General features: G+C 45.9%; 1 protein-coding gene across 1 annotated transcript in view; it reads left to right on the top strand.

The window, feature by feature from the left end:
* The window catches only part of LOC120065977 (pleckstrin homology domain-containing family A member 5-like), a 233,931-nt gene that overhangs the window by 169,777 nt on the left and 41,654 nt on the right, over nt 1-22,500 (top strand). The window contains exon 11 of the mRNA XM_039017017.1: nt 802-1,044. Within this exon, the coding sequence (XP_038872945.1) occupies nt 802-1,044 (243 nt within the window). The remainder of the gene's footprint in view (nt 1-801; nt 1,045-22,500) is intronic.

Here is a 22,500-nt window from a genome sequence, read left to right as displayed (position 1 = left end):
GTTAATTTCTTTGCCAAATTTTTTGCAGTTTTTCTTTAGTGCCTTATTGCAAACAGGATGCATGTTTTGGAATATTTTTATTCTGTACAAGCTACCTACTTTACACTGTCAATTAGGATAGTATTGTGGACTAACTACAATGCTGTTGATCCATCCTCTGGTTTATCTTATCACAGCCATTAAACGATGTACCTGTTTTAAAGTCACCATTGGCCGCATGGTGAAATCCCTGAGCGGTTTCCTTCCTCTCTGGCAACTGAGTTAAGAAGGACGCTTGTATCTTTGTAATGACTGGGTGTATTGATACACCATCTGAAGTGTAATTAATCATTTTTACCCATCTACCAATAGGTGCCATTCTTTGTGAGTCATGTTAAACACTAATATTGCACACAGAGTGAGTCCATGCAACTTATTATGTGACTTGTTAAGCACATTTCTACTCCTGAACTTATTTAGGCTTTCCATAACAAAGGGCTTGAATACTTATTGACTCAAGACATTTCAGCTTTTCATTTTTTATTAATTTGTAAAAATGTCAATAAACATAATTCCACTATTGTGTGTCGACCAGTGACACAAAATGTAAATGTAATACATTTTAAATTCACGCTGTAACACAACACAATGGAAGGTACTGTATACCATATGGTAATATACAGTACATGTATCATTACTAGTGGCGACTTTGTTAATTGTACATTGGAGCTGTAGTCTTCGTAAACACCAGTTATTCCAGAAAGAGACATGTTGTCATTCTGCCATTTGATGAAAGTTCAAAATGTCATCGTTTCACTTTAGCTGAACGGTGCTGGAGACCAGAGCCCAGGGGAGATGATGACCAACCCCCAGCCCCATCGGACCCCCTCTATCCAGGGCAGCATGACCCCCACCACCCCCCAGTACCCCCACGGGGAGCCTGAACCCAGGACCCTGACCAGGACCAACTCCATGCAGCAGCTGGAACAGTGGGTCCGCACACAGAGAGTACGCAACCAGGATGATGACACACACAGGTGGGTGTGGATGTGTGAGGGTGGGGGGGTGGGTTTTACGTTTTTGGACTTGCCAGATAGTGAAATATTGACTCTTTCCCTAGATGGAACAAAATATTAGAGACAGAAAGATTAGAGACTTTTCATATCCCAGTCCAGTGATGTATTGTATTAGAGTCTGCTCTGAGTCCAGTGATGTATTGTATTAGTCTGATCTGAGTCCAGTGATGTATTGTATTAGACTGATCTGAGTCCAGTGATGTATTGTATTAGTCTGCTCTGAGTCCAGTGATGTATTGTATTAGTCTGATCTGAGTCCAGTGATGTATTGTATTAGAGTCTGCTCTGAGTCCAGTGATGTATTGTATTAGTCTGATCTGAGTCCAGTGATGTATTGTATTAGTCTGCTCTGAGTCCAGTGATGTATTGTATTAGTCTGATCTGAGTCCAGTGATGTATTGTATTAGTCTGATCTGAGTCCAGTGATGTATTGTATTAGTCTGCTCTGAGTCCAGTGATGTATTGTATTAGTCTGCTCTGAGTCCAGTGATGTATTGTATTAGTCTGATCTGAGTCCAGTGATGTATTGTATTAGTCTGATCTGAGTCCAGTGATGTATTGTATTAGTCTGATCTGAGTCCAGTGATGTATTGTATTAGAGTCTGATCTGAGTCCAGTGATGTATTGTATTAGAGTCTGTTCTGAGTCCAGTGATGTATTGTATTAGTCTGCTCTGAGTCCAGTGATGTATTGTATTAGTCTGATATGAGTCCAGTGATGTATTGTATTAGTCTGATCTGAGTCCAGTGATGTATTGTATTAGTCTGCTCTGAGTCCAGTGATGTATTGTATTAGTCTGCTCTGAGTCCAGTGATGTATTGTATTAGAGTCTGATCTGAGTCCAGTGATGTATTGTATTAGAGTCTGATCTGAGTCCAGTGATGTATTGTATTAGAGTCTGATCTGAGTCCAGTGATGTATTGTATTAGTCTGATCTGAGTCCAGTGATGTATTGTATTAGTCTGCTCTGAGTCCAGTGATGTATTGTATTAGAGTCTGATCTGAGTCCAGTGATGTATTGTATTAGTCTGATCTGAGTCCAGTGATGTATTGTATTAGTCTGATCTGAGTCCAGTGATGTATTGTATTAGAGTCTGATCTGAGTCCAGTGATGTATTGTATTAGAGTCTGATCTGAGTCCAGTGATGTATTGTATTAGTCTGCTCTGAGTCCAGTGATGTATTGTATTAGTCTGATCTGAGTCCAGTGATGTATTGTATTAGTCTGATCTGAGTCCAGTGATGTATTGTATTAGAGTCTGATCTGAGTCCAGTGATGTATTAGTCTGCTCTGAGTCCAGTGATGTATTGTATTAGAGTCTGATCTGAGTCCAGTGATTTATTGTATTAGAGTCTGCTCTGAGTCCAGTGATGTATTGTATTAGTCTGCTCTGAGTCCAGTGATGTATTGTATTGGTCTGATCTGAGTCCAGTGATATATTGTATTAGAGTCTAATCTGAGTCCAGTGATGTATTGTATTAGTCTGCTCTGAGTCCAGTGATGTATTGTATTAGAGTCTGCTCTGAGTCCGGTGATGTATTGTATTAGAGTCTGATCTGAGTCCAGTGATGTATTGTATTAGAGTCTGATCTGAGTCCAGTGATGTATTGTGTTAGTCTGATCTGAGTCCAGTGATGTATTGTATTGGTCTGATCTGAGTCCAGTGATGTATTGTATTGGTCTGATCTGAGTCCAGTGATGTATTGTATTAGAGTCTGATCTGAGTCCAGTGATGTATTGTATTAGAGTCTGATCTGAGTCCAGTGATGTATTGTATTAGAGTCTGCTCTGAGTCCAGTGATGTATTGTATTAGTCTGATCTGAGTCCAGTGATGTATTGTATTGGTCTGCTCTGAGTCCAGTGATGTATTGTATTAGTCTGCTCTGAGTCCAGTGATGTATTGTATTAGAGTCTGATCTGAGTCCAGTGATGTATTGTATTAGAGTCTGTTCTGAGTCCAGTGATGTATTGTATTAGTCTGATCTGAGTCCAGTGATGTATTGTATTAGTCTGATCTGAGTCCAGTGATGTATTGTATTAGTCTGCTCTGAGTCCAGTGATGTATTGTATTAGAGTCTGCTCTGAGTCCAGTGATGTATTGTATTAGTCTGATCTGAGTCCAGTGATGTATTGTATTGGTCTGATCTGAGTCCAGTGATGTATTGTATTAGAGTCTGATCTGAGTCCAGTGATGTATTGTATTAGAGTCTGATCTGAGTCCAGTGATGTATTGTATTAGAGTCTGATCTGAGTCCAGTGATGTGTTGTATTAGTCTGATCTGAGTCCAGTGATGTATTGTATTAGTCTGATCTGAGTCCAGTGATGTATTGTATTAGTCTGATCTGAGTCCAGTGATGTATTGTATTAGTCTGATCTGAGTCCAGTGATGTATTGTATTAGTCTGATCTGAGTCCAGTGATGTATTGTATTAGAGTCTGATCTGAGTCCAGTGATGTATTGTATTAGTCTGATCTGAGTCCAGTGATGTATTGTATTAGTCTGCTCTGAGTCCAGTGATGTATTGTATTAGTCTGATCTGAGTCCAGTGATGTATTGTATTAGAGTCTGATCTGAGTCCAGTGATGTATTGTATTAGAGTCTGATCTGAGTCCAGTGATGTATTGTATTAGTCTGCTCTGAGTCCAGTGATGTATTGTATTAGTCTGATCTGAGTCCAGTGATGTATTGTATTAGTCTGATCTGAGTCCAGTGATGTATTGTATTAGTCTGATCTGAGTCCAGTGATGTATTGTATTAGTCTGATCTGAGTCCAGTGATGTATTGTATTAGTCTGCTCTGAGTCCAGTGATGTATTGTATTAGTCTGCTCTGAGTCCAGTGATGTATTGTATTAGTCTGATCTGAGTCCAGTGATGTATTGTATTAGTCTGATCTGAGTCCAGTGATGTATTGTATTAGTCTGATCTGAGTCCAGTGATGTATTGTATTAGTCTGATCTGAGTCCAGTGATGTATTGTATTAGTCTGATCTGAGTCCAGTGATGTATTGTATTAGTCTGATCTGAGTCCAGTGATGTATTGTATTAGTCTGCTCTGAGTCCAGTGATGTATTGTATTAGTCTGATCTGAGTCCAGTGATGTATTGTATTAGTCTGATCTGAGTCCGGTGATGTATTGTATTAGATCAATAATGTATTCTTCTTCTGTTAGCCTGCATCCTCTGACAGGAGAGGGAGAGAGGGAAGTGAACTTGTCTTGGCCCATTGTTAGAAATGATGAATCACACCACAGCATCTATAGACAGACCGCAGGGGTTTGTGTGTGTTTAAAGCCAGTCAGCCGGGATCCTGTTTCTCTCTCTCATCATTAACCTGCTACTGTACCTGTCCTGTTTCTCTCATCATTAACCTGCTACCGTACCTGTCCTGTTTCTCTCTCTCATCATTAACCTGCTACCTTACCTGTCCTGTTTCTCTCTCTCATCATTAACCTGCTACCTTACCTGTCCTGTTTCTCTCTCTCATCATTAACCTGCTACCTTACCTGTCCTGTTTCTCTCTCTCATCATTAACCTGCTACCTTACCTGTCCTGTTTCTCTCTCTCATCATTAACCTGCTACCTTACCTGTCCTGTTTCTCTCTCTCATCATTAACCTGCTACCTTACCTGTCCTGTTTCTCTCTCTCATCATTAACCTGCTACCTTACCTGTCCTGTTTCTCTCTCTCATCATTAACCTGCTACCGTACCTGTCCTGTTTCTCTCTCTCATCATTAACCTGCTACCGTACCTGTCCTGTTTCTCTCTCTCATCATTAACCTGCTACTGTACCTGTCCTGTTTCTCTCTCTCATCATTAACCTGCTACCGTACCTGTCCTGTTTCTCTCTCTCATCATTAACCTGCTACCTTACCTGTCCTGTTTCTCTCTCTCATCATTAACCTGCTACCGTACCTGTCCTGTTTCTCTCTCTCATCATTAACCTGCTACCGTACCTGTCCTGTTTCTCTCTCTCATCATTAACCTGCTACCGTACCTGTCCTGTTTCTCTCTCTCATCATTAACCTGCTACCGTACCTGTCCTGTTTCTCTCTCTCATCATTAACCTGCTACCGTACCTGTCCTGTTTCTCTCTCTCATCATTAACCTGCTACCGTACCTGTCCTGTTTCTCTCTCTCATCATTAACCTGCTACCGTACCTGTCCTGTTTCTCTCTCTCATCATTAACCTGCTACCGTACCTGTCCTGTTTCTCTCTCTCATCATTAACCTGCTACCGTACCTGTCCTGTTTCTCTCTCTCATCATTAACCTGCTACTGTACCTGTCCTGTTTCTCTCATCATTAACCTGCTACCGTACCTGTCCTGTTTCTCTCTCTCATCATTAACCTGCTACTGTACCTGTCCTGTTTCTCTCTCTCATCATTAACCTGCTACTGTACCTGTCCTGTTTCTCTCTCTCATCATTAACCTGCTACCATACCTGTCCTGTTTCTCTCTCTCATCATTAACCTGCTACCGTACCTGTCCTGTTTCTCTCTCTCATCATTAACCTGCTACTGTACCTGTCCTGTTTCTCTCTCATCATTAACCTGCTACTGTACCTGTCCTGTTTCTCTCTCTCATCATTAACCTGCTACCATACCTGTCCTGTTTCTCTCTCTCATCATTAACCTGCTACCTTACCTGTCCTGTTTCTCTCTCTCATCATTAACCTGCTACTGTACCTGTCCTGTTTCTCTCTCTCATCATTAACCTGGTACCGTACCTGTCCTGTTTCTCTCTCTCATCATTAACCTGCTACCTTACCTGTCCTGTTTCTCTCTCTCATCATTAACCTGCTACCGTACCTGTCCTGTTTCTCTCTCTCATCATTAACCTGCTACCGTACCTGTCCTGTTTCTCTCATCATTAACCTGCTACCGTACCTGTCCTGTTTCTCTCTCTCATCATTAACCTGCTACCGTACCTGTCCTGTTTCTCTCTCTCATCATTAACCTGCTACCGTACCTGTCCTGTTTCTCTCTCTCATCATTAACCTGCTACTGTACCTGTCCTGTTTCTCTCTCTCATCATTAACCTGCTACCGTACCTGTCCTGTTTCTCTCTCTCATCATTAACCTGCTACCGTACCTGTCCTGTTTCTCTCTCTCATCATTAACCTGCTACTGTACCTGTCCTGTTTCTCTCTCTCATCATTAACCTGGTACCGTACCTGTCCTGTTTCTCTCTCTCATCATTAACCTGCTACCTTACCTGTCCTGTTTCTCTCATCATTAACCTGCTACCTTACCTGTCCTGTTTCTCTCTCTCATCATTAACCTGCTACCTTACCTGTCCTGTTTCTCTCTCTCATCATTAACCTGCTACCGTACCTGTCCTGTTTCTCTCTCTCATCATTAACCTGCTACCTTACCTGTCCTGTTTCTCTCTCTCATCATTAACCTGCTACCGTACCTGTCCTGTTTCTCTCTCTCATCATTAACCTGCTACTGTACCTGTCCTGTTTCTCTCTCTCATCATTAACCTGGTACCTTACCTGTCCTGTTTCTCTCTCTCATCATTAACCTGCTACTGTACCTGTCCTGTTTCTCTCTCTCATCATTAACCTGCTACCTTACCTGTCCTGTTGCTCTCTCTCATCATTAACCTGCTACTGTACCTGTCCTGTTTCTCTCTCTCATCATTAACCTGCTACTGTACCTGTCCTGTTTCTCTCTCTCATCATTAACCTGCTACCTTACCTGTCCTGTTTCTCTCTCTCATCATTAACCTGCTACCGTACCTGTCCTGTTTCTCTCTCTCATCATTAACCTGCTACCTTACCTGTCCTGTTTCTCTCTCTCATCATTAACCTGCTACCTTACCTGTCCTGTTTCTCTCTCTCATCATTAACCTGCTACCTTACCTGTCCTGTTTCTCTCTCTCATCATTAACCTGCTACTGTACCTGTCCTGTTTCTCTCTCATCATTAACCTGCTACCTTACCTGTCCTGTTTCTCTCATCATTAACCTGCTACCGTACCTGTCCTGTTTCTCTCTCTCATCATTAACCTGCTACCGTACCTGTCCTGTTTCTCTCATCATTAACCTGCTACCGTACCTGTCCTGTTTCTCTCTCTCATCATTAACCTGCTACCTTACCTGTCCTGTTTCTCTCTCTCATCATTAACCTGCTACCGTACCTGTCCTGTTTCTCTCATCATTAACCTGCTACCTTACCTGTCCTGTTTCTCTCATCATTAACCTGCTACCGTACCTGTCCTGTTTCTCTCTCTCATCATTAACCTGCTACCTTACCTGTCCTGTTTCTCTCTCTCATCATTAACCTGCTACCTTACCTGTCCTGTTTCTCTCTCTCATCATTAACCTGCTACCTTACCTGTCCTGTTTCTCTCATCATTAACCTGCTACCGTACCTGTCCTGTTTCTCTCTCTCATCATTAACCTGCTACCTTACCTGTCCTGTTTCTCTCATCATTAACCTGCTACCGTACCTGTCCTGTTTCTCTCTCTCATCATTAACCTGCTACCTTACCTGTCCTGTTTCTCTCTCTCATCATTAACCTGCTACCGTACCTGTCCTGTTTCTCTCATCATTAACCTGCTTCCTTACCTGTCCTGTTTCTCTCATCATTAACCTGCTACCGTACCTGTCCTGTTTCTCTCTCTCATCATTAACCTGCTACCGTACCTGTCCTGTTTCTCTCTCTCATCATTAACCTGCTACCGTACCTGTCCTGTTTCTCTCATCATTAACCTGCTTCCTTACCTGTCCTGTTTCTCTCTCTCATCATTAACCTGCTACCGTACCTGTCCTGTTTCTCTCTCTCATCATTAACCTGCTACCTTACCTGTCCTGTTTCTCTCTCTCATCATTAACCTGCTACCGTACCTGTCCTGTTTCTCTCTCTCATCATTAACCTGCTACCTTACCTGTCCTGTTTCTCTCTCTCATCATTAACCTGCTACTGTACCTGTCCTGTTTCTCTCTCATCATTAACCTGCTACCGTACCTGTCCTGTTTCTCTCTCATCATTAACCTGCTACCGTACCTGTCCTGTTTCTCTCATCATTAACCTGCTACCGTACCTGTCCTGTTTCTCTCTCTCATCATTAACCTGCTACCGTACCTGTCCTGTTTCTCTCTCTCATCATTAACCTGCTACCTTACCTGTCCTGTTTCTCTCTCTCATCATTAACCTGCTTCCTTACCTGTCCTGTTTCTCTCTCTCATCATTAACCTGCTACCGTACCTGTCCTGTTTCTCTCATCATTAACCTGCTACCTTACCTGTCCTGTTTCTCTCTCTCATCATTAACCTGCTACCGTACCTGTCCTGTTTCTCTCTCTAATCATTAACCTGCTACTGTACCTATCCTGTTTCTCTCTCTCATCATTAACCTGGTACCGTACCTGTCCTGTTTCTCTCTCTCATCATTAACCTGCTACCGTACCTGTCCTGTTTCTCTCTCATCATTAACCTGCTACTGTACCTGTCCTGTTTCTCTCTCTCATCATTAACCTGCTACCGTACCGAGTGCCTTAAGCACAGTTCAACAGCAGAAGACTCTATAAATCTCTGAATAAACTTTTTATTTTTCCAAAACACTGCAATTTAAAGTTGAGAAAGCTGAAACCTCATTGGCAACTCTTGCTCATAATAGCTTACTTTTATTGCCACAAGACTAAAATGTAGACAAACAGTAACTACTGTAACCCTAAGACCCTGCAGCAGTCGAAAGGGCCGATCTGTAATCGTGAGTTCATCTATGCTTTTGCATGTAATTGTGCCGCCAAAATCAGTGAGCAAGGCTTCCTCCAAGCCAAACAGAACCAGTGAAGACATTAATGGATGCCGTAAAACCACAGAGCCGCTGAGGTAAACAAAGGCTGTACAGAGAAACGACTGACAGAGAAACGACTGACAGAGAGACGACTGACAGAGAAACGACTGACAGAGAAACGACTGACAGAGAAACGACTGCCAGAGAGACGACTGACAGAGAAACGACTGACAGAGAAACGACTGACAGAGAGACGACTGACAGAGAGACGAATGACAGAGAGACGACTGACAGAGAGACGACTGACAGAGAGACGAATGACAGAGAGACGACTGACAGAGAGACGACTGACAGAGAGACGACTGACAGAGAGACGACTGACAGAGAGACGACTGACAGAGAAACGACTGACAGAGAAACGACTGACAGAGAGACGACTGACAGAGAGACGACTGACAGAGAGACGACTGACAGAGAGACGACTGACAGAGAGACGACTGACAGAGAGACGACTGACAGAGAAACGACTGACAGAGAAACGACTGACAGAGAAACGACTGACAGAGAAACGACTGACAGAGAGACGACTGACAGAGAGACGACTGACAGAGAAATGACTGACAGAGAAACGACTGACAGAGAAACGACTGACTAACAGACTGCTCATCAGGCATCAGGGTTGTGTTCATTAGGCACCAAATTGAAGAAAAACCCCGACTGAATTCCTCATATATTTGTTGTTGTTGTTTGTTCCTTGTTGTTTTCTCCAGCTAAAACACTATGTTTATTATTATTGGCATAAAATGTCCTCCCCGCTCCACCGTAGTCGTCGCGTTATACTAATGTCGTCTTGCATGATGCTCAATTTCCTCTGTGTTCAGTTTGTTGTCTACAGTCTGTTATTCTGTAAGTGAAGTTAGTTGGCTGCTCTCTGTCTGACTCTGTCTGACTCTGTCTGACTCTGATGTTGCTGCGAATGTGGAGCTGTTCAGAATCACAACCTTGTTGGTGGAATAATCCGATTTTTTCCCTAAAGGGCTGTTGCTTCTCTCTCTTTCTGTCAAGTATGTGAGTGTGTGTGTGTGAGAGAGAGAGATGCACAAAGAGACACACGTGGTTCGCATTCAACCGATTCACACACCGTGGTGTGTTTAATCATATCTGTTACACTCATACATCTGGCTGCTGACAAAGTATTCACGTTAGCAGGCTAATGGGTCATAGCATCTAATGAACTCTCTCACCACAAGGTCAGGCTAAATATATCCTCTGAAGTTCAGCATGGAAAATGGGTCTATAACCGACTGTGTTACCCTCCAGGAAAATAATTTCACTGCCATTTGATGTCTGACTGTGATGTGGGCAGTCTGTTAGATTAACCCCCCCCCCCCCACCACCACTGCCATCTGATGTCTGACTGTGATGTGGGCGGTCTGTTAGATTAACCCCCCCCCCCCCCCCCACTGCCATTTGATGTCTGACTGTGATGTGGGCAGTCTGTTAGATCCCCCCCCCACTGCCATTTGATGTCTGACTGTGATGTGGGCGGTCTGTTAGATTAGCCCCCCCCCCCCCCCCCCCCCCACTGCCATTTGATGTCTGACTGTGATGTGGGCAGTCTGTTAGATTAACCCCCCCCCACTGCCATTTGATGTCTGACTGTGATGTGGGCAGTCTGTTAGATCCCCCCCCCCCCCTCCACTGCCATTTGATGTCTGACTGTGATGTGGGCAGTCTGTTAGATTAACCCCCCCCACTGCCATTTGATGTCTGACTGTGATGTGGGCAGTCTGTTAGATTCCCCCCCCCCCCCCCCCCCTCCACTGCCATTTGATGTCTGACTGTGATGTGGGCAGTCTGTTAGATTAACCCCCCCCCCCACCACCGCTGCCATCTGATGTCTGACTGTGATGTGGGCAGTCTGTTAGATTAACCCCCCCCCCCCCACCACCACTGCCATCTGATGTCTGACTGTGATGTGGGCAGTCTGTTAGATTAACCCCCCCCCCCCCCACCACCACTGCCATCTGATGTCTGACTGTGATGTGGGCAGTCTGTTAGATTAACCCCCCCCCCCCCACACCCTCCACCGCCATTTGATGTCTGACTGTAATGTGGGCAGTCTGTTAGATTACCCCCCCCCCCACCACCACCACTGTCATTTGATGTCTGACTGTGATGTGGGCAGTCTGTTAGATCCCCCCCCCCCCCCCCCACTGCCATTTGATGTCTGACTGTGATGTGGGCGGTCTGTTAGATTAACCCCCCCCCCCCCCCCACTGCCATTTGATGTCTGACTGTGATGTGGGCGGTCTGTTAAATTAACCCCCCCCCCCCCCCCCCCACTGCCATTTGATGTCTGACTGTGATGTGGGCGGTCTGTTAGATTAACCCCCCCCCCCCCCCCCCCCACTGCCATTTGATGTCTGACTGTGATGTGGGCAGTCTGTTAGATCCCCCCCCCCCCCCCCCCCCACTGTCATTTGATGTCTGACTGTGATGTGGGCGGTCTGTTAGATTAACCCCCCCCCCCCACCACCACCACTGTCATTTGATGTCTGACTGTGATGTGGGCAGTCTGTTAGATCCCCCCCCCCCCCCCCCCCACTGTCATTTGATGTCTGACTGTGATGTGGGCGGTCTGTTAGATTAACCCCCCCCCCCCCACTGCCATTTGATGTCTGACTGTGATGTGGGCAGTCTGTTAGATCCCCCCCCCCCCCCCCCCTCCACTGCCATTTGATGTCTGACTGTGATGTGGGCAGTCTGTTAGATTAACCCCCCCCCCCCCCCACTGCCATTTGATGTCTGACTGTGATGTGGGCAGTCTGTTAGATCCCCCCCCCACTGCCATTTGATGTCTGACTGTGATGTGGGCAGTCTGTTAGATCCCCCCCCCCACTGCCATTTGATGTCTGACTGTGATGTGGGCGGTCTGTTAGATTAGCCCCCCCCCCCCCCCCCCCACTGCCATTTGATGTCTGACTGTGATGTGGGCAGTCTGTTAGATTAACCCCCCCCCACTGCCATTTGATGTCTGACTGTGATGTGGGCAGTCTGTTAGATCCCCCCCCCCCCCTCCACTGCCATTTGATGTCTGACTGTGATGTGGGCAGTCTGTTAGATTAACCCCCCCCACTGCCATTTGATGTCTGACTGTGATGTGGGCAGTCTGTTAGATTCCCCCCCCCCCCCCCCCCCCTCCACTGCCATTTGATGTCTGACTGTGATGTGGGCAGTCTGTTAGATTAACCCCCCCCCCCACCACCGCTGCCATCTGATGTCTGACTGTGATGTGGGCAGTCTGTTAGATTAACCCCCCCCCCCCCACCACCACTGCCATCTGATGTCTGACTGTGATGTGGGCAGTCTGTTAGATTAACCCCCCCCCCCCCCACCACCACTGCCATCTGATGTCTGACTGTGATGTGGGCAGTCTGTTAGATTAACCCCCCCCCCCCCACACCCTCCACCGCCATTTGATGTCTGACTGTAATGTGGGCAGTCTGTTAGATTACCCCCCCCCCCACCACCACCACTGTCATTTGATGTCTGACTGTGATGTGGGCAGTCTGTTAGATCCCCCCCCCCCCCCCCCCACTGCCATTTGATGTCTGACTGTGATGTGGGCGGTCTGTTAGATTAACCCCCCCCCCCCCCCCCACTGCCATTTGATGTCTGACTGTGATGTGGGCGGTCTGTTAAATTAACCCCCCCCCCCCCCCCACTGCCATTTGATGTCTGACTAAGAGACTGGTGGAAACACAGTTGTGCTGTTGGCCTATAACACTGGCAACATAAAGCTGTGTCACACCAATTACAGTCCCCGGGCAACACATTACTGTGTCACACCAATTACAGTCCCCGGGCAACACAATACCGTGTCACACCAATTACAGTCCCCGGGCAACACATTACTGTGTCACACTAACTACAGTCCCCGGGCAACACAATACCGTGTCACACCAATTACAGTCCCCGGGAAAACACAATGCGGAGTCACACTAAATATAGTCCCCCGGGCAACACAACACTGTGTCACACCAATTAGCTTCCCCCAGCAGGGACAACACTGGCAACAACACTTTGTTACACCAATTACAGTCCCCTAGCTAGCCATGTCGGTCAGTACTTAAAGAGGGTAGCAAATCAAAAAAGGAATGTTGTACGAGTGTTCCTGAATTCACAGACACACTCTCCCCTTTAAGGACCCCTGCTTCAAAAACACAAGACTACAGTACTAACTACAAGTCAGGTTAGAAACGTCCTCTACTTATTAATAGGCTATAACAACGTCCCAACATCCAAGTCTCTGTAACTTTCGTAGACAGCAGAGAGTAAGGGAATACACACACACACACACACACACACACACACACACACACACACACACACACACACACACACACACACACACACACACACACACGACAGTGAGGAAGGGTTTAATCAGACAGTGAAACACACAGTACACATCATACAGTACTACTGTATATAAGCCATGCCTACATTGGTGGTATGACTTTCCAACCAATAGAGGAGACAGTAAAGTAAAAGCTGAATGAATAACAAGTGCTACATTAACAGTAACACAAACGCTACAAGGAAAGAGGTATTGTGAACGACCATGAGGGACTTGCAGGTTGCAAGACGGACCAACAGAAAAACCAACTGAAGTGGACGGCGATTAAAGAAAACAGCATTTAGCCGGCAGCGTTGGCCGGCCAAGACCTTACTCTGATGTGGTGCTGGTAGAGCTGAGGCCTGGGGGCTGAGTTCTCTATCAACGTGTGAATCGTCATGATTAAAGGCTGATTTTCCTTCACCTGGTAGTTTAGTGTGGAGGAGAGGATGAGGAGGAGCAATACGGGAAGTCAGATTAGAGCAGAGCAACACTCACTGACTGACAACGATGCTGCTAGTTCTGCTCGTCTCTATATGACAGACCACACACACACACACACAAAGATGACAAAATGAATAGAAACTAATATATAATAGAGTAAACACACTGTATTCCAAAATGTCACACGACATGGGAAATCCCCCAAAGACACACACACACAGGCTGGTTTTCACTGCAGACTTTCAAACTTCAAAACATTTCAAAAGTGAACCTACATGAGACGACATCTTGAACGCAGCGAGGAAAAATCAGAACTATTAGACAGGCATAAACATCCAGAAAAACAGACAGACAGACAGCAAGTCTGAAACGTGGCAGATAGATCAGTCCAATAGTAAAAGAGGGCGTTACCCCACCTGGTTGTCCAGATACATGAGGTTTCTTTGGAGATGATGAGACAGAATGTCGTTCTAGCGTCGGTCAGCAGTTCAGAGGAAAGAGAGAAGAGAAAGGAACGAGAGAAGAGAAAGGAACGAGAGAAAGAAAGAACAAGAAGAAAAGGAAACGGAGAAGAGAAAGGAACAAGGAAAGAGAGAAGAGAAAGGAACGAAGAAGAAAGGAAGAGAAGAGAAAGGAACGAGAGAAGAGAAAGGAAAGAGAGAAGAGAAAGGAAGAGAAGAGAAAGGAGAGAGAGAGAAAGGAAAGAGAAAAAGAAAGGAAGAGAGAAGAGAAAGAAAGGAGAAGAGAAAGGAATGAGAGAAGAGAAAGGAATGAGAGAAGGAGAAGGAACGAGAAAGGAGGAACGAGAGAAGAGAAAGGAACGAGAGAAGAGAAAGGAACGAGAGAAGAGAAAGGAACGAGAGAAGAGAAAGGAACGAGAGAAGAGAAAGGAACGAGAGAAGAGAAAGGAACGAGAGAAGAGAAAGGAACGAGAGAAGAGAAAGGAAAGAGAGAGAAAGGAAAGAGAGAAGAGAAAGGAAAGAGAGAAGAGAAAGGAATGAGAGAAGAGAAAGGAAAGAGAGAAGAGAAAGGAAAGAGAGAAGAGAAAGGAAAGAGAGAAGAGAAAGGAACGAGAGAAGAGAAAGGAACGAGAGAAGAGAAAGGAACGAGAGAAGAGAAAGGAACGAGAGAAGAGAAAGGAACGAGAGAAGAGAAAGGAAAGAGAGAAGAGAAAGGAAAGAGAGAAGAGAAAGGAACGAGAGAAGAGAAAGGAACGAGAGAAGAGAAAGGAAAGAGAGAAGAGAAAGGAAAGAGAGAAGAGAAAGGAACGAGAGAAGAGAAAGGAACGAGAGAAGAGAAGGACGAGAGAGAAGAAAGGAAGAGAGAGAAGGAAAGAGAGAAGAGAAAGGAAAGAGAGAAGAGAAAGGAAAGAGAGAAGAGAAAGAACGTGAGAAGAGAAAGGAACGAGAGAAGAGAAAGGAACGAGAGAAGAGAAAGGAACGAGAGAAGAGAAAGGAAAGAGAGAAGAGAAAGGAACGAGAGAAGAGAAAGGAAAGAGAGAAGAGAAAGGAATGAGAGAAAGAAAGGAACGAGAGAAGAAAGGACGGAGAAGAGAAAGAAAGAGAGAGAGAGAAGGACGAGAGAAGAGAAAGGAACGAGAGAAGAGAAGGAAGAGAGAAGAGAAGGAACGAGAGAAGAGAAAGGAGTGAGAGAAGAGAAAGGAATGAGAGAAGAGAAGGAAAGAGAGAAGAGAAAGGAACGAGAGAAGAGAAAGGAAAGAGAAAGAATGTGAGAAGAGAAAGGAACGAGAGAAGAGAAAGGAACGAGAGAAGAGAAAGGAACGAGAGAAGAGAAAGGAAAGAGAGAAGAGAAAGGAACGAGAGAAGAGAAAGGAACGAGAGAAGAGAAAGGAAAGAGAGAAGAGAAAGGAATGAGAGAAGAGAAAGGAAAGAGAGAAGAGAAAGGAATGAGAGAAGAGAAAGGAACGAGAGAAGAGAAAGGAACGAGAGAAGAGAAAGGAAAGAGAGAAGAGAAAGGAATGAGAGAAGAGAAAGGAACGAGAGAAGAGAAAGGAAAGAGAGAAGAGAAAGGAACGAGAGAAGAGAAAGGAACGAGAGAAGAGAAAGGAACGAGAGAAGAGAAAGGAGTGAGAGAAGAGAAAGGAATGAGAGAAGAGAAAGGAAAGAGAGAAGAGAAAGGAACGAGAGAAGAGAAAGGAAAGAGAAAGAATGTGAGAAGAGAAAGGAACGAGAGAAGAGAAAGGAACGAGAGAAGAGAAAGGAAGAGAGAAGAGAAGGAACGAGAGAAGAGAAGGGAACGGAGAAGAGAAAGGAGAGAGAAGAGAAAGAATGAGAGAAGAAAGGAAGAGAGAGAGAAAGGAATAGGAGAGAAAGAACGGAGAAGAGAAAGGAACGAGAAGAGAGAAAGGAAAGAGAGAAGAGAAGGAATGAGAGAAGAGAAAGGACGAGAGAAGAAAGGAACGAGAGAGAGAAAGAGAACGAGAGAAGAGAAAGGAACGGAGAAGAGAAAGATGGAGAAAGAAAGGTGAGAGAAGAGAAAGGAAAGAGAAAGAATGTGAGAAGAGAAAGGAATGTGAGAAGAGAAAGGAATGTGAGAAGAGAAAGGAAAGAGAGAAGAGAAAGGAAAGAGAGAAATGAGAGGAATGAGAGAAGAGGATTTTGATTTGATTAGGATCCCCATTCGCAGACGCCAATGGCGACAGCTAGTCTTACTGGGTTCCGAAACATAACGAAAAAGACATTACAGACTTTACAATTTACATCCAGTACATGTAAAAACATGAACATGTAGTGTGTGTATCGATCAGTTCCACATACATGTCAGTACATACACACAACAAGTAGGTCACATTAGATAGAAGAGGAGAGGAGGAAAAAGAGAAGAGGAGAGAGAGAAGATGTGAGGAAAGAGACAAGAGGAGGGAAGAGAGGAGAGGAAAGAGAGAAGAGGAGAGGAGAGAGAAGAGGAGAGGAGAGGAGAGAGAGAAGAGGAGAGGAGAGGAGAGGAAAGAGAGAAGAGGAGAGGAGAGGAGAGGAGAGGAGAGGAGAGGAGAGGAGAGGAGAGGAGATGAGAGGAGAGAGAAGAGGAGAGATGTGAGGAAAGAGACAAGAGGAGGGAAGAGAGGAGAGGAAAGAGAGAAGAGGAGAGGAGAGGAAAGAGAGAAGAGGAGAGGAGAGGAGAGGAGAGGAAAGAGACAAGAGGAGAGAAAAGAGAGAAGAGGAGAGGAAAGAGAGAAGAGGAGAGGAAAGAGACAAGAGGAGAGAAGAGGAGAGGAGAGAGAGAAGATGTGAGGAAAGAGAGAAGAGGAGAGGAAAGAGAGAAGAGGAGAGGAAAGAGAGAAAGAACAGAAGTGGAAAGAGAGAAGAGGAGAGGAAAGAGAGAAGAGGACAGAAGAGGAGAGGAAAGAGAGAAGAGGAGAGAAGAGAAGAGAAGATGAGAGGAGAGGAAAGAGAGAAGAGGAGAGGAAAGAGAGAAGAGGAGAGGAGAGAAGACGAGAAAAGAGGAGAGAAGAGGAGAGGAAAGAGAGAAGAGGAGAGGAAAGAGAGAAGAGGAGAGAAGAGGAGAGGAGGGGAAAGAGAGAAGAGGAGAAGAGAAGACGAGAAAAGAGGAGAGAAGAGGAGAGGAAAGAGAGAAGAGGAGAGGAGAGAGAGAAGAGGAGAGAGATAAAAGAGTGATCGAGGCAAAGGACAGTTAGGCATTAGAAACAGGCAGAAAGACAGAAAGAGAGACTTGCAAAAAGAGAGATAGGCAAAAAAGAAAGACAGGCAGAGAGAGAGGCAGAGAGAGACAGGCAGAGAGGAAGACAGGCAGAGAGGGAGACAGGCAGAGAGGGAGACAGGCAGAGAGGGAGACAGGCAGACAGCGATGCAGGCAGACAGCGAGACAGTCAGGACAAGACAATGTAAGGTAAATTATAGATAGATGGATACAAGGACAAACTGTTGGAGATGAGAAGGGGAATGGGCGTAGATCAGAGCCCTGCACGGGCATGAACTTTACACCCGAGCCCTACCCATGCCCAACGCTTAGGCCCTACCCTACCCAGGCCCAAATGCTTCTGTCAAATGTAAGGCCCTGCCCGGCCCGGCCCTGCCCGAAACCAGAAATAACGTCATCTCTTAGTAAATCCATTAGCTGATCCTCTCTGTCTGTCACTGGCTCCCTGTGCCTAGCTCGCTCTGCATGCGCTCTGCTCATGGCAGCTCTGAATCTGTGAGTATCCATAGCAACGGCTCAGCTTGGGCTGCTCCGCTCAATGAAGAGACAGGAGAGCAGTTAGCTACTTGTCATCACCCTAAACTCAGACAACTCAACATGATTATTTTCTGTGAAATAATCTCTCCCGCGTTATATCTTTAGGTTGAAGCACTTCTGACACCATGTTATGATCTTAGTCAGATATGACTGTACTGCAGCAGCAGCAGAGCAAATGGCTCAGCTTCAAAATGTTACCATAGTTATTGATGACAACAGGCCCTACCGTACCCTAGTTATTGATGACAACAGGCCCTACCGTACCCTAGTTATTGATGACAACAGGCCCTACCGTACCCTAGTTATTGATGTCAACAGGCCCTACCGTACCCTAGTTATTGATGACAACAGGCCCTACCGTACCCTAGTTATTGATGTCAACAGGCCCTACCGTACCCTAGTTATTGATGTCAACAGGCCCTACCGTACCCTAGTTATTGATGAGACAACAAGCCCTACCGTACCCTAGTTATTGATGACAACAGGCCCTACCGTACCCTAGTTATTGATGTCAACAGGCCCTACCGTACCCTAGTTATTGATGTCAACGGGCCCTACCGTACCCAGTTATTGATGTCAACAGGCCCTACCGTACCTAGTTTATTGATGTCAACAGCCCTACCGTACCCTAGTTATTGATGTCAACAGGCCCTACCGTACCCTAGTTATTGATGAGACAACCGATCCTACCGTGCCCTAGTTATTGATGTCAACAGGCCCTACCGTACCCTAGTTATTGATGACAACAGACCTTACCGTACCCTAGTTATTGATGAGACAACAGGCCCTACCGTACCCTAGTTATTGATGAGACAACAGGCCCTACCGTACCCTAGTTATTGATGAGACAACAAGCCCTACCGTACCCTAGTTATTGATGACAACAGGCCCTACCGTGCCCTAGTTATTGATGTCAACAGACCCTACCGTGCCCTAGTTATTGATGTCAACAGACCCTACCGTACCCTAGTTATTGATGTCAACAGGCCCTACCGTGCCCTAGTTATTGATGTCAACAGACCCTACCGTGCCCTAGTTATTGATGTCAACAGGCCCTACCGTACCCTAGTTATTGATGAGACAACAAGCCCTACCGTGCCCTAGTTATTGATGTCAACAGGCCCTACCGTACCCTAGTTATTGATGTCAACAGGCCCTACCGTACCCTAGTTATTGATGTCAACAGGCCTACCGTACCCTAGTTTTGATGTCAACAGGCCCTACCGTACCCTAGTTATTGATGTCAACAGCCTACCGTACCTAGTTATTGATGAGACAACAGGCCCTACCGTACCCTAGTTATTGATGAACACGCCCTACCGTACCCTAGTTTATTGATGTCAACAGGCCCTACCGTACCCTAGTTATTGATGTCAACAGGCCCTACCGTACCCTAGTTATTGATGTCAACAGGCCCTACCGTACCCTAGTTATTGATGACAACAGGCCCTACCGTACCCTAGTTATTGATGAGACAACCGATCCTACCGTGCCCTAGTTATTGATGTCAACAGGCCCTACCGTACCCTAGTTATTGATGTCAACAGGCCCTACCGTACCCTAGTTATTGATGTCAACAGGCCCTACCGTACCCTAGTTATTGATGAGACAACCGATCCTACCGTACCCTAGTTATTGATGAGACAACAGGCCCTACCGTACCCTAGTTATTGAGGAGACAACAGATCCTACCGTACCCTAGTTATTGATGAGACAACAGGCCCTACCGTACCCTAGTTATTGAGGAGACAACAGATCCTACCGTACCCTAGTTATTGATGAGACAACAGGCCCTACCGTACCCTAGTTATTGAGGAGACAACAGATCCTACCGTACCCTAGTTATTGATGAGACAACAGGCCCTACCGTACCCTAGTTATTGATGAGACAACAGGCCCTACCGTACCCTAGTTATTGATGTCAACAGGCCCTACCGTACCCTAGTTATTGAGTCAACAGGCCTACCGTACCCTAGTTATTGATGTCACAGCCCTACCGTACCCTAGTTATTGATGACAACAGGCCCTACCGTACCCTAGTTATTGATGTCAACAGGCCCTACCGTACCCTAGTTATTGATGAGACAACAGGCCCTACCGTACCCTAGTTATTGATGTCAACAGGCCCTACCGTACCCTAGTTATTGATGAGACAACAAGCCCTACCGTACCCTAGTTATTGATGACAACAGGCCCTACCGTACCCTAGTTATTGATGTCAACAGGCCCTACCGTACCCTGTATGATGAGACAACAAGCCCTACCGTACCCTAGTTATTGATGTCAACAGACTCTACCGTACCCTAGTTATTGATGTCAACAGGCCCTACCGTACCCTAGTTATTGATGTCAACAGGCCCTACAGTACCCTAGTTATTGATGTCAACAGGCCCTACAGTACCCTAGTTATTGATGACAACAGGCCCTACAGTACCCTAGTTATTGATGTCAACAGGCCCTACCGTACCCTAGTTATTGATGAGACAACAGGCCCTACCGTACCCTAGTTATTGATGAGACAACAAGCCCTACCGTACCCTAGTTATTGATGTCAACAGACTCTACCGTACCCTAGTTATTGATGTCAACAGGCCCTACCGTACCCTAGTTATTGATGTCAACAGGCCCTACCGTGCCCTAGTTATTGATGTCAACAGGTCCTACCGTACCCTAGTTATTGATGACAACAGGCCCTACCGTACCCTAGTTATTGATGAGACAACAAGCCCTACCGTACCCTAGTTATTGATGACAACAGGCCCTACCGTACCCTAGTTATTGATGTCAACAGGCCCTACCGTACCCTAGTTATTGATGACACAGGCCCTACCGTACCCAGTTATTGATGTCAACAGGCCCTACCGTACCCTAGTTATTGATGTCAACAGGCCCTACCGTACCCTATTTATTGATGAGACAACAAGCCCTACCGTACCCTAGTTATTGATGACAACAGGCCCTACCGTACCCTAGTTATTGATGTCAACAGGCCCTACCGTACCCTAGTTATTGATGTCAACGGGCCCTACCGTACCCTAGTTATTGATGTCAACAGGCCCTACCGTACCCTAGTTATTGATGTCAACGGGCCCTACCGTACCCTAGTTATTGATGTCAACGGGCCCTACCGTGCCCTAGTTATTGATGTCAACAGGCCCTACCGTACCCTAGTTATTGATGTCAACAGGCCCTACCGTACCCTAGTTATTGATGTCAACAGGCCCTACCGTACCCTAGTTATTGATGTCAACAGGCCCTACCGTACCCTAGTTATTGATGAGACAACAGGCCCTACCGTACCCTAGTTATTGATGACAACAGGCCCTACCGTACCCTAGTTATTGATGAGACAACAAGCCCTACCGTACCCTAGTTATTGATGTCAACAGGCCCTACCGTACCCTAGTTATTGATGTCAACAGGCCCTACCGTACCCTAGTTTATGATGTCAACGGGCCTACCGTACCCAGTTATTGATGTCAACAGGCCCTACCGTACCCTAGTTATTGATGAACAACAAGCCCTACCGTACCCTAGTTATTGATGTCAACAGACTCCTACCGTACCCTAGTTATTGATGTCAACAGGCCCTACCGTACCTAGTATTGATGTCAACAGGCCCTACATACCTAGTTATTGATGTCAACGCCCTCGTACCCTAGTTATTGATGTCAACAGGCCCTACCGTACCCTAGTTATTGATGTCAACAGGCCCTACCGTACCCTAGTTATTGATGAGACAACAAGCCCTACCGTACCCTAGTTATTGATGTCAACAGACCCTACCGTACCCTAGTTATTGATGACAACAGGCCCTACCGTACCCTAGTTATTGATGAGACAACAAGCCCTACCGTGCCCTAGTTATTGATGTCAACAGGCCCTACCGTGCCCTATATTTTGATGTCAACAGCCCTACCGTGCCTAGTTATTGATGTCAACAGACCCTACCGTGCCCTAGTTATTGATGACAACAGGCCCTACCGTACCCTAGTTATTGATGAGACAACAAGCCCTACCGTGCCCTAGTTATTGATGTCAACAGGCCCTACCGTACCCTAGTTATTGATGTCAACAGGCCCTACCGTACCCTAGTTATTGATGTCAACAGGCCCTACCGTACCCTAGTTATTGATGAGACAACAAGCCCTACCGTGCCCTAGTTATTGATGTCAACAGGCCCTACCGTACCCTAGTTATTGATGTCAACAGGCCCTACCGTACCCTAGTTATTGATGTCAACAGGCCCTACCGTACCCTAGTTATTGATGACAACAGGTCCTACCGGACCCTAGTTATTGATGTCAACAGGCCCTACCGTACCCTAGTTATTGATGAGACAACCGATCCTACCGTACCCTAGTTATTGATGAGACAACAGGCCCTACCGTACCCTAGTTATTGATGAGACAACAAGCCCTACCGTGCCCTAGTTATTGATGTCAACAGGCCCTACCGTGCCCTAGTTATTGATGTCAACAGGCCCTACCGTGCCCTAGTTATTGATGTCAACAGACCCTACCGTGCCCTAGTTATTGATGTCAACAGGCCCTACCGTACCCTAGTTATTGATGAACAGCAGCCCTACCGTCCCTAGTTATTGATGTCAACAGGCCCTACCGTACCCTAGTTATTTC

The sequence above is a fragment of the Salvelinus namaycush genome, chromosome 21 (genome assembly GCF_016432855.1).
Source record: "Salvelinus namaycush isolate Seneca chromosome 21, SaNama_1.0, whole genome shotgun sequence".
Lineage (NCBI taxonomy): Eukaryota > Metazoa > Chordata > Actinopteri > Salmoniformes > Salmonidae > Salvelinus > Salvelinus namaycush.
Note: the sequence above shows the minus strand (reverse complement) of the source record. Positions and strands in the feature narration are given on the sequence as shown.